This window comes from Ischnura elegans, chromosome 6 (assembly GCF_921293095.1).
Source record: "Ischnura elegans chromosome 6, ioIscEleg1.1, whole genome shotgun sequence".
Classification (NCBI taxonomy): Eukaryota; Metazoa; Arthropoda; class Insecta; order Odonata; family Coenagrionidae; genus Ischnura; species Ischnura elegans.
The window spans coordinates 115,957,483-115,971,964 of record NC_060251.1 but is presented as its reverse complement, the minus strand read 5'-3'; the positions used below and the strand labels follow the sequence as shown (position 1 = coordinate 115,971,964).

General features: G+C 37.8%; 3 protein-coding genes and 2 non-coding genes across 6 annotated transcripts; 2 read left to right on the top strand and 3 right to left on the bottom strand.

Moving 5' to 3' along the window:
• Positions 1–1,190: 1,190 nt before the first annotated feature.
• Positions 1,191–1,264, bottom strand: Trnan-guu. The gene has a single exon. It is a non-coding gene; the product is annotated as a tRNA-Asn (tRNA).
• Positions 1,265–2,212: 948 nt separating this feature from the next.
• Positions 2,213–2,286, bottom strand: Trnan-guu. Its single transcript has one exon. It is a non-coding gene; the product is annotated as a tRNA-Asn (tRNA).
• A 2,912-nt stretch (positions 2,287–5,198) lies between these two features.
• LOC124161553 (high mobility group protein 20A-like) lies at positions 5,199–6,605 on the top strand. The gene is made up of 4 exons (XM_046537930.1): positions 5,199–5,334; positions 5,447–5,545; positions 5,741–5,905; positions 5,987–6,605. Exons 1-4 carry the CDS (start codon positions 5,305–5,307, stop codon positions 6,101–6,103), a joined length of 411 nt encoding a protein of 136 aa, XP_046393886.1. The 5' UTR covers positions 5,199–5,304; the 3' UTR covers positions 6,104–6,605.
• Positions 6,606–7,706: 1,101 nt separating this feature from the next.
• LOC124160488 lies at positions 7,707–10,737 on the bottom strand. 2 transcript variants are annotated; one of them, XR_006865168.1, is made up of 4 exons: positions 10,640–10,737; positions 10,291–10,494; positions 8,054–8,647; positions 7,707–7,837 (listed from the first exon to the last, which is right to left on the bottom strand). XR_006865168.1 is itself a non-coding variant. In XM_046536344.1 (3 exons), exons 2-3 carry the CDS (start codon positions 10,492–10,494, stop codon positions 8,114–8,116), a joined length of 738 nt encoding a protein of 245 aa, XP_046392300.1. In that variant the 5' UTR covers positions 10,640–10,737; the 3' UTR covers positions 7,707–8,113. The 2 variants fall into 2 exon arrangements, 1 of the variants encoding a protein (XP_046392300.1); XM_046536344.1 differs by having other exon boundaries at positions 7,707–8,647.
• An 88-nt stretch (positions 10,738–10,825) lies between these two features.
• On the top strand, positions 10,826–14,260 carry LOC124161552 (protein Mpv17-like). Its single transcript, XM_046537929.1, has 4 exons — positions 10,826–11,037; positions 11,113–11,228; positions 12,172–12,411; positions 12,530–14,260. The coding sequence occupies exons 1-4, from the start codon at positions 10,965–10,967 to the stop codon at positions 12,713–12,715; spliced, it is 615 nt and encodes a 204-aa protein (XP_046393885.1). The 5' UTR covers positions 10,826–10,964; the 3' UTR covers positions 12,716–14,260.
• The last annotated feature ends 222 nt before the right edge of the window (positions 14,261–14,482 follow it).

Below are 14,482 nucleotides of genomic sequence, written 5' to 3'. Positions count from 1 at the left end.
TCTCGGTGAACTATGCATCCCAATTCCTTGATAACCCAGAGGTAAGACATTGGGGTTTAGTTAAACGGATTTTGAAGTATTTGCAGGGTTCAATGTCACAGGGGATTCTCTACAGTTCATCTGAGAATGGTGGGGAACTAGTTGGTTACAGTGATGCTGATTATGCCAGCGACCCCACTACGCGGCGGTCAGTCAGTGGCATTGTGTTTATGCATAGTGGTGGTGCCATCACCTGGGCCAGCAGGCGGCAACAGTGTGTGTCGCTGTCAACCACAGAGGCTGAGTACATTGCTGCTAGTGAAGCCGCAAAAGATGCTGTCTGGTTGAAGAGACTCTTTGACGAAATTTCCCCATTAAAGTGTCCCCCGGTGTTGTTCTGTGATAACATTAGTTCTATTAAGCTTGCTAAAAACCCTGAATTTCACAAGAGGTCGAAGCACATTGATGTACGTTATCATTTTGTTCGTGAACAACTCCAAAAAGGACAATTATCAATTGAGTATGTTCCAAGTAAAAATCAAGTTGCAGATGTTTTTACTAAGCCTGTTCCAAGAGTACCATTTGAAAATTTGCGTTCTTTATTGGGCATGTGTGAACTTTAATTTGAAGTTGAATGTGAATTATTTATTTGGAATGTAAGGGTTTTCTTTTAATTTTGCTACTGATGAAGTAAGAGTTATTTTTGAGCAAAAGAGATGTTATTGATATTTGATGTATTTCTTTTGTTTGTTATTACAGCAATGTAAACATTTTGGGGGAGTGTTGTAGAAAATGTAAAAGTTTTCAATTGCTGATTTGACTTGTTTTACGTTTTTCATTGCTCTTTTGTTTTTTTTTTGGCTGACTGGGTTTCTATCGTGATTATTCCCTGTATGAGTCTAGTCTTGTTCTGCGCTGCGAAGAAGCAACCAATAAATTCATATTGAGATAAGTCGATCTTTCATTACGGAACCTCAATAATTTTTTAAACCATTTTCTTTAATATCCAAGGGGACTTAAAATGCCTGAATAGTAAAGACAAGTTCCACTGATTTTTTATTTAATTCACTTGAATCAACTCCAATGAGTGTAGTAGCAGTGATAGCATTTTAGCCTTTTGAAGTGGGTGCTTATGTAGATGCTGCACACTTTGCTTAGTTTAATCAACACACTTCCCCGCAAGCCGCCGCATGTGGCGGGGGAAAAAATTTCGCCCCCGGGTGGGCTCGAACCACCAACCTTTCGGTTAACAGCCGAACGCGCTAGCCGATTGCGCCACGGAGGCCATTGAAAGTATTGGCAATCATAGGTGAACTTTGTGTCAGGTTGGCTTCTGCCGACTGATATATTCCCTGAGTTTTTAACTAACTGTGCGTTTAATGAAGAAATTATACCGTCTCTACACTAAAGGAACAAAACATCACTTTGGTAGGAACAAGGTATGAGCAGGCCGGGAACTAGGGCGGGGCAAAGGGTGCAAGTGCCCTGGGCGGCGGATTTTACGGGGGCGGCAATATTTTCAAAATTTATTTAATTTTTTTAAGTAAATTATTTAACAATAATTATTAATTTATAAATTATAATCAAATAATATTAATAAAACCTCTTAAATACAAACACGGATTAATTTCAACTACCGAAACTCAAAAAATAGCTTACGGATGTACTACATTGTGGTAGGTGGAAGGGGTCGTGGGGGGTGGGAGGGCGGCAAACTGATCTTTGTACCCTCTGATAACGCTCCTAGTTCCGGCCCTGGGTATCAGATTTCTATACGACCTTGAGATTACGTATAAAAATGTAGATCGCCATCCTCAAAGTTTTTTTTCCTGTTCCACACCACTGCTGTAATAAAAAGCGGACTTAATGATTATCGAGCAACACTAAAAGTCGTTGGAGGAAACAGGATCTAACTTTTGTGCCTATTCTCGAGATTTTTTGAAGAGAATGTGCTGAAGTGAACAATCAATGAAGCCAGGAGCAGACAAAATTATTAGGTCGAGGGCCGCATTACAGCAGTGGGCCCCGCCGACGTCGAAAAAGAGTCCACGCAGCGCTGCGGCGTCGCTGAAAATGAAATTGGTAAAACTCAAACACGCACCCCGGTAATACTTGTTACGGTTGTACCAAGGCCCTTTGTACGGTAGCCTTCTGGAGTGAGCGCTTATTTATCTGCGCATCTACACATTCCACGCCAGCCGCCTCAATGGTCGTGTGGAGGGGGAAAAAATTTCGCCTTCGGGTGGGCTGGAACCACCAACCTTTCGGTTAACAGCCGAACGCGATTGCCGATTGCGCCACGGAGGCCTTTGAAATATAAAGCAGTCTCATGTCAACTCTGAGTTGAGAGTGAGGAGCAGGGTTGGAGGTTACCTTCAATTTTCAACCATAATTTTCGCTTCTGCAAGCTTTTGCACGGTGTTGAGCATGCATTTTAAAGCGTAAATTCGGAGCACGAATATTACAAAATATGATCCTCAAGTCTGTCTCTAAATTTCATTCCTCACCGCGTATTTAAATGGGTTCACGAAAGTCGCTACATGCTTAACTAAGGGGCATAGTGATCCGAGTTTGACGGGAAAATAAGGAATAATACTTAATGGGATTCAACTGAAATTTATATGCATGATGATGTTATCTATCAAATTCATAACTTTTCAATGCTATTCCTCGCAATAATAAACATTTCACTGCAAAATATTGGAAAAAGTGGATCGCATTGCACTCATCACCGCGCCGCGGACATTTCTGAAAACCAATTAAAATGCGACCGAAGTGGCAACAGAAATCAGCTTTTTTGGGATGGAATTGAGCCTCCGCTATACAGTCCTCTTGCTTCGGAGGATAACCTCAATCAGTAGTTTTTGCGAATCAATGTAGGTGTGGGTGAAACCGAATGGAACTTTTTCCTAAGTAATTAAATTTCACTTTCGGTACGACAGGTTCTCATCTTGTTGTGAAAATTGAATTTACATAAGAAAAAATATTTACCTATATCTAGTGAAAAGAAAAAAAAATTGAAATAAATTGACTCAAGCGTTTTCCATGTTACATCCAAAATACTTATTTATTCTATTTCCAATTTAAAATCCTCAAATAGCAGTAAAAGCGGTGGTGATATAGATTATATAGTCTCTTGAAGTGGGTGATTATTTAGCTGCGCACTCGGAATACAGCGGCAGTCTCGATCGCGCTCTCTGGCTGGCCTTTGCTGGTTAGTGTATTCCCGGACACCATAATTGTTACTATCACTGTTAGAAGTAGCTAGGATTTTCCTAATACCCCGTACCCGTCGAATTGTTAGCAAAAAAGGTCATCTTTGGGTTTACCATTTGCTGTCGAATATTTACTGTCGGAGCCCATGTCTGAGACTTGTTAAGTTAATGTAGTGCGTTTTGATGAATCAATGGACGTAGTTCGCTTGATTATATTTTCAAAATCATTCGGATACTTTCTAAAGAGTTCTTAGTTCCAAATTCAGGGGGTGACTACACGCTCGAGGCCCAAATAAAAAAGAATGAAGACATATCAGCCCACATAACCTGCGGCTAATCTTGGCAGAATACATGTAAATATAATCTTATTTTCTTTCACTACATTAAAATGTGTCCACCAGGCGGATAAGAGGTCTTCTTGGGACCCATCTCAGACGGTGGCGCAGCGAGGAGGGGTTTTGGGGGATAAAACACCCCCCAGAGCTCACAGAAATTTTTAAGTTAAATCTATTTTACTTAATTGGATTAATGTTGCTTATAGAAGAGTGTGAGGATTCATAAAATATCCCTCAGAAGGCCGTAAAAATCACCATTTTGAACCATTTATCTTTATTTTTTTCCGGCGGAAGGCCTCCGCACCTCCCGCTAACCCTGGTGGGTATGCAATACCCCAAGCACCCCAGTATTAGTTGCGCCTCAAACCCCCCCTAGCTGCGCCCCTGATCTCAGATGCCTTAGCTCGGAGACCACAGAATGAAGTCTTTTTAATTATTTTTGTAGAAAAACTGGTTTTTGGCCTACTTTTTCACATCGTCAGCCGTACCATTCAGTGACAACATAGTTGTGATTTTTTAAATCATCATTGATTTAATCTTACCTACCTTTGCAAATAAAAAATATTAAAAATTTGCGGAAGTGAGACCGTTTCGTTTACTATTGTATCGAATGTTCATGAGTCAAAGTTGCTGTCGTTATTCTAGGAAACGGTCATACACTACTTTGCATCATTTAAATAAATCGCTACCTTGGTTTGACAAGGTTCTAACTGACATTTTTGCAAAATTTGGAATTTCACGCAAGATAACTAAGTTTATGTTTCTCTATGTGTTGCACCGGTTTTTATTCCTCTATGTAAAATAATAACAGATTTATAACAGTGACAAAGTTCCAACTGCAAGGAGAAAAAAACAATATTTGGGGTGATAAGGTTCTAACTGCATTTTACTTATTTTATTACTCATATAAACATGTAAAAAAATAAAATAAATAACATGTTATCTTAAAGTAATAATTACTAGTGTATCTAGTGGATCACTGGTGTATGCGCCAAAAATCAAAAATAAATTCCTATTAATAATATAAATAGAGCAGTTTAAAACTTTGACTAGGTTTTTCTCAAAACCAGCTGATGGTCAGTTAGAACCTTGTCAAACCAAGGTAGCGAAATTACGATATATTGAAAATGGAAAATATTTTCTGCTAAGTGTGTGAACTCTCTCGAAAATGGCAACAACTGTTCTGATCTTAGCAACATTCGACGCGCCTACGAAGAATATCTAAGACTTGGTAAGTTAATGGAATGCGTTTTGATGAATCAATGGTCGTAGTTGACTTGAAATATTTTCCGAATCATTCGAAAATTTTCCAAATAATTCCAAGTTCCAAAGATTCCTTTGAAATTTCCAAGACCTCCAGGAATAAATTTCCCCTCGAAGAAATTTTAGACACAAAAGAAATACAAGAAAAGTTAGTTTTGGAAAGTTTAACTTGAGATCGTTACCAGTACAGTACTTCTAAGAACGCTGGATAATTCGGTGAGATGAATTTGTTTCACATTTCCTTATAATTCGATGCAAGAATTTATTCAGCCAATACGGTAAAGAAGATGGCAATGAGGAGACCATCCCGCTCAAACCAGCACAAACCTTTTAAAATCCACAAATTACACACCATCTGAAAAAATAAACAAAAAGAGGTGGTCAACAATTGATGACAAGGAACTCATATTTATTTACGTTACGAAATATACATGTACCGATTCCCGTAACACCTCAAGGAAAATACCGGCCATTTACTACAAATACAATATTTAAAGGGGAAAGTTGAAGAAATGGATTCGCAAAAATATGGTCAAGGCAGGGTAAGTATATTTAAAGTAAAGAGAAGTTCTGTTAGTTTTACTCATTTCAAGCATCTAACGAGGAAGGCATTAAGGTGGCTTAAATATGGTTAATGGTCGCATTATCTTTCAGAGCAAGTCAAGATCAAGATCACGACCTCAGCCACGGCGGTCGAATGAACGTAAAATATCCCGAAATCCATTTCTCAATTTTATTCGAGATTTAAGAGAGGTTAGTGGTGTGGCCAAGCTCATATTTCCTACTTCCTTCCTAGCTTTTAAGTACTTCTAAATCAAATTGTATTTGCACCGTTCGATTCATTGATTGTAATTCAGCCAATTTATTCATCACAACGGAAATAATATTAAATTAACCGGTATTGATATATATTTAAAGTGGAATAACATCGTATCTGATCTCTTTCAGGATGCTCCAGACACCATGACTTATAAAGAGGTACTCATTCAAGCCGGAAAGAGATGGAAAAAAATGCCTGCTAAGGAGAAAAAAATGTATATTGACGAGGCTTCAAAGATTGCACGGGACGCTCCGCCAAAAAAGGATACAAAGAAGAAGCCGAAAGGAACAACGGTAAGCATCTATTAAGGAGGCAAATGAGGCCGAATAACAGCGAACAGATAACTTAAGTGGTGAAATTGATTTTTATTTCAGGATAAAAAGAAAATCACCAATAGCAATAAGAAGAAGGCAGCCAAGCGGATGAGGGACAACGATGATGCCTCTACGATATCGTATGACTCAGATTGCACGCAGGAATCAAGCTACTAACGTCACCAGACCAGAGTCGTCAGCTCGAAAACCACTCGTTGAAGAAGAATGCATCCAAATTGTTGCTTTACAACCTGTAAACACAAAACCAGTCTTCTTCTCATAAGTCATGAGATCATAAAATCTTAAGTAATTAACATTTTATGATCCTGTGTTGGCTAGTTGGTTGCATATGTTGGCCGCATGGCTCTAAATTAAAGTTTCTTTTTCCGTACTCAAAAGTACTTGAGGTTTACGGCTTTACATGGACGATTAAAAAGACAGGTTAAGCCAAGTGATTATATTGAAAGTTAAAAAATAAACAACGTGATGTAAAAATAATTACTTGGTAGATGACAATCCTCACGCCATCATGACGAGTATTATGATAAAATAAATTGTCTCCACGACCTTAATGTGATTCTTTGGAAATGTACATTGAATTTTCGTGATAGCTGTTCGTCTGACTCCAATGTTTGAGTTTGTAAAGAGTTATACAAAAATAAAATGTGCCTTAATTATGCGTTTGGAGTTTTCATCAGTGAGAGATAGAGAATAAGATCCTGATGCCTTTTTTCATTGTCAATTCAATTGGTTTCAAATACTGTCCGAGACAGGGGCGCAGCAAGGAATTAAGGTTGGGAAGGGTTTAGTTGCAACTAATACCGGGGTGTGTGAGGGTATGGAATATCCACCAGGGTAAGCGGTAGGTGCGAGATTAATAAATTGCGGAATTTTATGATAAATGGTTCAAAATGGTGAGTTTTACGGCTTTCTGAGGGATATTTTATTCATCCTAACACTATCTTATTAGTAATATCTATCCTATTAAGTGAAATGGATTAAACTTAAAAATTTCCCTGAGCTCTTGGGGGGGGGGGGGGGGGGGGGGAGGGGTTATCCCCCAAAAAAAAAACCCCTCGCTGCGCCACTGGTCCGAGATACAGTCTAACTTCGATAAGTCAAAGTGCCTTGAAGAGAATGAAAGCTTTGAATCATACAAATTGTTAGAAAAAATAAATTCCGGCATTCGTCTAACTCCGGATTGAGGTTATATCTAACTTTAAGAAAATGAGAGCTTCAAAGAATCTATGGAAGCCGGACTATGTATTTTTTATTAGATTTTTTCAAACTAGGGATGGTTTTTATGGGTTGTGATTTAAAAAAAAAATCATATTTTCTGGCATTCTTGAATTGAAAGTTAAATACTTCTTGTAAGATAACTCTGTTTTTCTTGAACGGGCTAATAACGACCATTCGGGATAAAATTTCATATTTGAGTTTGTGCAACCAAAAGGAAAAAATGAGGGATTTGGTGCCAGATTTTTTTTGCTTAAATAAGGGACACCCATCCACAGCCAAAATTAAGAATAAGCAAAGCTTCTGCGTCACAGGAAGTAAGAAGCAAATACTTAAACTAGTTGTTTTGCCCTTTCACTCCATCATGATAACTCAACTCTATTTACAAAGGAAAATAGCCTTAATAGGGAAGAAATGAAGGGAAAAAGAAGACATTAGGTGGAGAGCAATGCGATAGGAACTACGAAACGTACCCAACCGACGAATGCGTGTACCCATAAATTATGTATTGTTATAATTTAATTACTTACTATAATTCTTTATTTTTGAACAGTATAGAATGAAATGCAATTTCAAAAAATAAATCTTATTCCTCTTCGGTACATTAGATAAGTATCCAATAATCATCTTTCATTTTCATTTTGGTTGGAATTTCCATCATAAATTTTCACGATACTTAAAATAGAAGAAAGAAAGTGTTCACAAAAAATATCCTCAGTAAAATTATTATCATTATAAATCAAATGCCTCCAGACAAATCTTTCTATGGGTGTTAATAAATATTCAACAGAAAATTCATTTTAGAAGAATAGACAAACTAAATGCTGGTAAGTACAATGAAGGATCAATTTTCCGCATTACTTTAAAATCTTATTTGACACCGTGACTCACCACAGACAGAAATCTAAGGAAGCCAACATTGTCATGAATTTCATGATCATTTCCTCTTGATTAACTAAGGTGTGCTCGTAAATTGCACTTTTTAGTGGGTTTGACAGGCAGGTCGTCTTGTTTCTCACCATTTTCTTCCACCTCTTTCTTTTTGGCGTTCAAGTAAGTTTCAACCGCTTCCCTCGCCAAATCATCCCTCCATTGATAAAGTTCGTCCATCCTCGAATCCAAGTATTCGGCCTTCGAACCCAGGGCAGTGAACGCCTCGAGCGTATCAACACTCGAAGCCAAATCGTCGGGATATTCTATCCCAGAATTTTCAATTTTCCACTCATCGGGTGAATCCAAACATACGACCTCCCTTTCCGTGCTGACTTTTGATTGGCGTTCCACGAGAAGCTCCGGATTGATGCACTCGAAGAGATCCTTGCCTAAATCCCCTTTCGATCTTCTCACGATTCCACCCTTCAACACGCATCGGCGCACTTCGTCTTCGAAATCGGAACGCTCCACGAATCGGGCGATGAACTTCTTCGGATCCTTCGGTCGACTGAGATACACGGCCCTGAGTATCACAGACACCAAGGCGGTGACCTTGCGGAGGGAAGGAAACATCATGATACTTCAATTACTGGCGATTTATGAATTAAATTTGGGAGGCCACTTTAGGATCGGATACCTCCCATTCGACCGGCCGCATTGCTTTTGGTGAGTCATTGCATATCGGTATTACGCGATATATAACGAAATGAAAGGGACGACGGTTGGATCCCCTCGAGCAGAGGGAAATCACCAAAGAGATGGATGTATAACGATGAATATTAAACCCATTCCCTCTTGCGGTAGACCAAGCGCATCCCCCTGCTTACGCTTAAGCCAGGTGTAAAAACTACAACAACCCAGAAACATGGAAGTTCCGAAGATGGCACATGAATGCATCTAAACAGGTTGTACGAGTCTACATCAAGCATATATCATTTTACGCCATTATGTTCCACGACACCCCGCCTCACACCGTTGATTTCTTACGCAATCTTTATGAAATTTTCAGAGCATAATAAAATACGTTAAAATAAAATTACTTTGTTCTATTCCACACTTTATTTTAAATAGCACGACCCGGGTTTCAGCACCTCATGCTATGATCAGGTGATGATAGCATGAGATGATGAAACCCAGGTCGTGCTATTTAAAATAAAGTGTGGAATAGAACAAAGTAATTTTATTTTATTCTATGATGAAGCAGTTCCACAAAGTAACGCCTGAGACCGTGTCTTACATAATAGAATAGACACTTATCAATGGCCATCTTAAATTTTAAAAATAAAAAATACTTCCGAGAAAATACTGAGGTAAAATTTTCAAATTTGATGTACAGGCCAATGTTGTCCTAGGTGTACTTGAAACTAGCGCTGCGAACCGGAGGCAGTTTTCCGGAGATAGAATTAGTGTACTATAATAAGGGTATCATAATACTTGCGATAGTGTAGCTCTAGGATAGCTTGACTCAGATAAGGCAAAATAAGCTCTGCATGCAACGTAAACAACTTATTTTATTTGCAAATACTATCTGCATTCATCACTGACGACGCTAATTTTTCGTTTTTCTGTAACTAACTAGTAGTTTTATTTGCATGGTAGCATGTTCGTGTCATTATCCCCCCCAAGCAACGTGGGGTCCGGGAAAATTTTAAAAAACTGACACACCTGAAAAAACATTTTACATCATTTTAGCAATTAAAATTTAACTTTAAGCAAATGAAATTATTACACGTCAAAACTAAACAGTAGTTTTCAATAATTTTTTATTTCTCTAAGGCTTTGGGGGGATCTATTCCCCCTCATTCCCCCCCTCCAATAGCTACGCCACTGGCCTCCGCACAGTTTTGCCGGTGAGTAGATGAATGAAATGTGTAAAAATACTCAGCCGCTACAAGAAAATAGCTTTGCGGCTCCATTACCATGCATAATGTGGCATAACTACCTATCACGGCAGTCTACTGAGGAATAGTTTTAGCAAGATTGAGGAAAGCGCATTCAGGATGGACGCATACATAGGAATATCTCAAAAAACTTGAGCAGGGAAACATATTTTTGCCATCGGTATGTAAGTATACATGATTGTAAATAAAAGTGCATACATGCCTATACGATTCTAATTATTTCAATGCCTACTTTATGGAAGATTTTAATCATATTCTCGAGTAAAAAGAGGAATAGTAAAGTCCCCTTATTACCTGAGGGTGACTCGATAAGTAACGCCGGCTGCCTTTCCGTATAACTGGCGTTTTTAATCTATTGAGATTTGCCTGCTGCGCTGCCGACAGGGCTCCTCTGTCATAAGATAGCATACCCCATGGTGGAGCTGCGGGATCATTGATCACTTCTGGGCGCGTGGGAAGGGTTTCATCAACCAACACCAAATCTATTCCGCCGAACATCTGAAGAAAATATGAGCAAATTAAGTTAATTGCTCCAAAATCAAGAAGGCAAGTTTTTTTCACGAATAAAACCCTTTATCTGCGACACTTATATGTAAGGAGGGTTAGTTTAATTAAAATACAACTTTATGTTTGAAAAACTGACCTTCCTGAAATAATGCTACCAGTAAGATGATTTTGAATCTGTCGCAAATCTTGAACGACCAGCCACAACCCTGTGCTTGAATGAGTTGTTTATCCAACGAATAGATGGCATTCACGTCGCTAGGCTGAACAGCGAATTTCGCAGCATTTGAAGTTGCCAATGTTGCGATCAGCTGTGAATGCTGTGATGCCGTGAGCTCGTCTTTGATTAGTTGCACAATATGGAATGGTAGTTATAAATTCCTTATCGCAACGACCTCAAACATAAAAATAAAATGAAAAGTTTAAGTAACAGTTGAGTGTACTCTACGTTTGTTTCCTTGAATATGAGGCGGGTATTAGCGGCATATCTTCGGCTACTAGAAAACCACCCATGGAAAGTCCAATCCATACAAACAGGTTTGTGTGCTTTTCCTAGTACCAAGGGCAATAATGTTCACACGAGCTGGATTTTCATTTTTTTTGTACTTACAGGTATTCTAATGTCTGCTGGAGATGTAATTTCCCAGACAGTAGTAGAGAAGAAGAAATTTTCGGAGATGGATCCTGTCCGAGTGGCGAGGTTTGGGGCATTAGGTGTAGTGTTTATGGTATGTATTTGTTTTTTTAATTGCCGTATTTATTTTACTGATAGAAATTAAATGTATCTTGTTTTATTAACGTCCATGAAAGACGTACGGTTAACCTCGGCAACCTTAAAAGTCCTCGAATGATTGATCACGAATGCAGCGTCTTTTGCTTTCAAGGAAACTTGTATAAAAGTGAATGGGCATTATATTGAGTTATATTGGAACCTCACGTTGGTAGTTCGCTTTAAGTTGATATAAATCAACGAAACTTTGACAATTCACTGGGCGATGTAGGTACTCTTATTATTGTTAAGATTGATGTATGCAAGTTCGTACCCCCTCTTAAATTTGTTATTTTCACCAGTAAGTAATTGATAGTTTCACCTGTCTGTATAATTCCAGCAGATACGTTAAATGGCTACACATTCCTATTTTTCATATTTGGTGTAGCTACAATCTTGCTGTAACCTATTTTGAAAATGGTAAAACTAGGTTGAACTCGTTGCTCCAAATAGTTTGGCAAGTAACAGAAACTAAATGCGGCTTGGACTCTTGATAATAGCTGTTTTATTCCAAACGTGTTACAATAGTCCTTTTTTTTGTTTAAACTCACTTTTGGAACAGCGTTAATTTTTGTCCTACCTAAGTTTCCTATTTAAACCTTTTCCATTTGATTGTATCTATTTCAAGTGAAGCGAGTTCAGTTGGAGTCATTTTCAGACCACAAAATCGATCAGAACCTTCTTTATTGGCCAAAAGTTATCTTCATCTCGATTGAATTTGTTTTCAGTGAAATTTACTTTCATTATTGTGATCAAACACTACAGAACTTTCATGAATTGGGGAGGGAAAAATACAATTGTTAAAAAAACACAATTTCTTCATCTTGGCTATTCTTACCCACTACATAGTGTGCTTCATTCAATGCTTGATTGTGCCAATCGGTATTTCATATCTTTGACAGGGTCCTGCACTTTGGGCGTGGTATCAAACCCTGCATCGCTTTGTTGGGCCTGGAGGAGGAGGTGCGAAAGCACGTATGGTTCTTGGTCTTAAGAAAGTGTTTTGGGATCAGGTGGTGCTGGCGCCACCATTCTATGCTGTCTTCATAGTTGTGAATGGAGCTGTCCAACAGCAGGACTGGCAGTCTATAAGGAATAGTATGGATAGCAGTTTCAAAGACATTATGATTAACAATTGGAAGGTAAATATAATTACTTTTTGTTCTACTTGCAGTCATTGCCGTAATTAGTGAAATGATATTTGTTTGATTTTAGTACATGGTAGTATTATTAATTATTCGTTATTTGTATCCTTACTAGCTTTGGCCTGCCGTTCAATTCGTCAACTTCAGTTTTGTACCTTTGAAATTTCAAGTCCTCTTTGAGCAATCATTCTGTCTCATATGGAACACTTACTTGGCATGGAAGATAAATCGTAGCCAAGACAATGAAGAGCTTGAAACAGGAGAGGATTCATCAGAACGAGGAGAGAAGCTTAAACAATAAAGTTCTATGAATTAGAGTAACATTTAGGGAACTGCAAATAAAAGGGTGTTGGAAGGAAGGAGTTTCACCCATTTTTGGGCAAGGAACTTCAGGTGAGCTGTGAGCAGATATTCAAAAGATTCTTGCCATAATTTTTCCTGGAGAGTGGAATCGAAGCCATATCACACATTTTAGTTCATGCCTTTTTCTATCTTCTCATTAAATAATGGAAGCAAGTGCATATATGCTCATGCAGTAGTTCGATGAACATTTTAAGCTATTACAAAACATGAAGTGTGAATCTCTCTTCTTCTCTGCAGGGCAAATGGTGTTCATTATGCATTTATTCTTAACATTTTGAAATATTACAATCTTCTACTTTTTAACTTTGCCAAAGACTTGAATTGTATCTTTTCAATAGGCTGTGAGTTTAGTGATAAGTCCCCCATATATGAGCTTATGTTTGAGATATTTGATCTAGCCATCTATTACCATTGTGTGTTCTTCTCTATGTTATTGATTTTGAAGTACCTATGTATCTATAACTGTTAACTTTTGGCAGTTTTACTTGCCAAATGACTAAGATTGCTAGGTAGGCTGTTGAAAGTGTTAATTTCTTCTATAACTTAAGATATCTCGGGTTTCCTTCTGCAAGGATAAGTTCCATCTTTTATAACTCAGCCACGAATGGGAGCTTCCAGCACTCGTATAAGATGTGTTGATCTTGAGTCAGTCTCCACATGAGAAAGGTGGTTTGTCAAGAGAAGTGTGAGGCACATGAGATAGCAATTTTAGGAGGTAGGATGGACTGAAGGGCTGAAGAATTTTGGTGTGTTGGGGGAATTTGTGATCACTATCTGGGAATGGGTTCCCCGTTGATCAGGGTTCTTCATTTTACTGGACTAATCCTCTAGCCTCCAATTTTAAGTAGTACTTGAAAACAATAAATCTATCATTCACATTTGTTCAATCTAGTGGCAAGGAAAATTACATGTGTGGAAAAGATGGATTGAACAATCATTTTTTTTAATTTTTCATTGAACTTGGTGATTTTTCCCAGGATAATGAGGAAAAATTATCAAGTTCAATCATTCATTATGAATAAAGTTCTACATAGTTAATGCAACATCCTTCATCTTTTTGGAAAGATATCTAAGACTACTGAGGTGAGGTATGATAATGATCAAAAGATGGAATCATCGATTGAGGTCTAGCAAGAATACCATGCACCTCATTTAAGTTGCATTCATTTTTGTACGGTTCTGTTTCATGTGATAGTAGAATATACCATGGAAAACGTATTCCTTTTGTTCCTCTGTAGATCAGGCATCTTATTTAAGCAACCATTCCTGTGAAATACTATTTTTCTCAGATAAAAATCTTCCATCAAAATCACTTTTGTAAATAATTATTGTTGAAAATAGATAAATTTCTACTGTGACCTTATTATGTATATATTTTATGGAAATCAATGTATCTTATTTGGTATTGAATGACTAAAAGGAGAAGTTACAGAGTCAACGGTGCTATTAGGTGTTGCGGATGAATAAATTTCTTGAACAGAGACTTTCGTTTTGTTAATTGATTTATGTTTCATTGTGTTCCCCAAGAAGCAATTTTTAAAAATCCTGAGATTTCCTGTTGTTTCAAGGCATTTGTTTTATTTTCCAGGATTCATCAAGTGGTAAACAGTATTTTTTTTGCTAATTATGGCTCATGGGCTAAAAATTACTGACCTCATAATTGGTGAAATCGACATTTTAATTTTGTGCATAAGATCTTGAGATG

Coding starts and splice junctions, on each gene's coding strand:
- LOC124161553 (XM_046537930.1), top strand. CDS start 5,305: ATGGATTCGCAAAAATATGGTCAAGGCAGG. Junction 5,335..5,446: donor AAAAATATGGTCAAGGCAGG/GTAAGTATATTT, acceptor ATTATCTTTCAG/AGCAAGTCAAGATCAAGATC. Junction 5,906..5,986: donor AGAAGCCGAAAGGAACAACG/GTAAGCATCTAT, acceptor TTTTTATTTCAG/GATAAAAAGAAAATCACCAA.
- LOC124160488 (XM_046536344.1), bottom strand. CDS start 10,494: ATGTTCGGCGGAATAGATTTGGTGTTGGTTGATGAAACCCTTCCCACG. Junction 8,648..10,290: donor ACTTATCGAGTCACCCTCAG/GTAATAAGGGGA, acceptor TCCCTCCGCAAG/GTCACCGCCTTGGTGTCTGT.
- LOC124161552 (XM_046537929.1), top strand. CDS start 10,965: ATGAGGCGGGTATTAGCGGCATATCTTCGGCTACTAGAAAACCACCCA. Junction 11,038..11,112: donor AGTCCAATCCATACAAACAG/GTTTGTGTGCTT, acceptor TTGTACTTACAG/GTATTCTAATGTCTGCTGGA. Junction 12,412..12,529: donor TTATGATTAACAATTGGAAG/GTAAATATAATT, acceptor TATCCTTACTAG/CTTTGGCCTGCCGTTCAATT.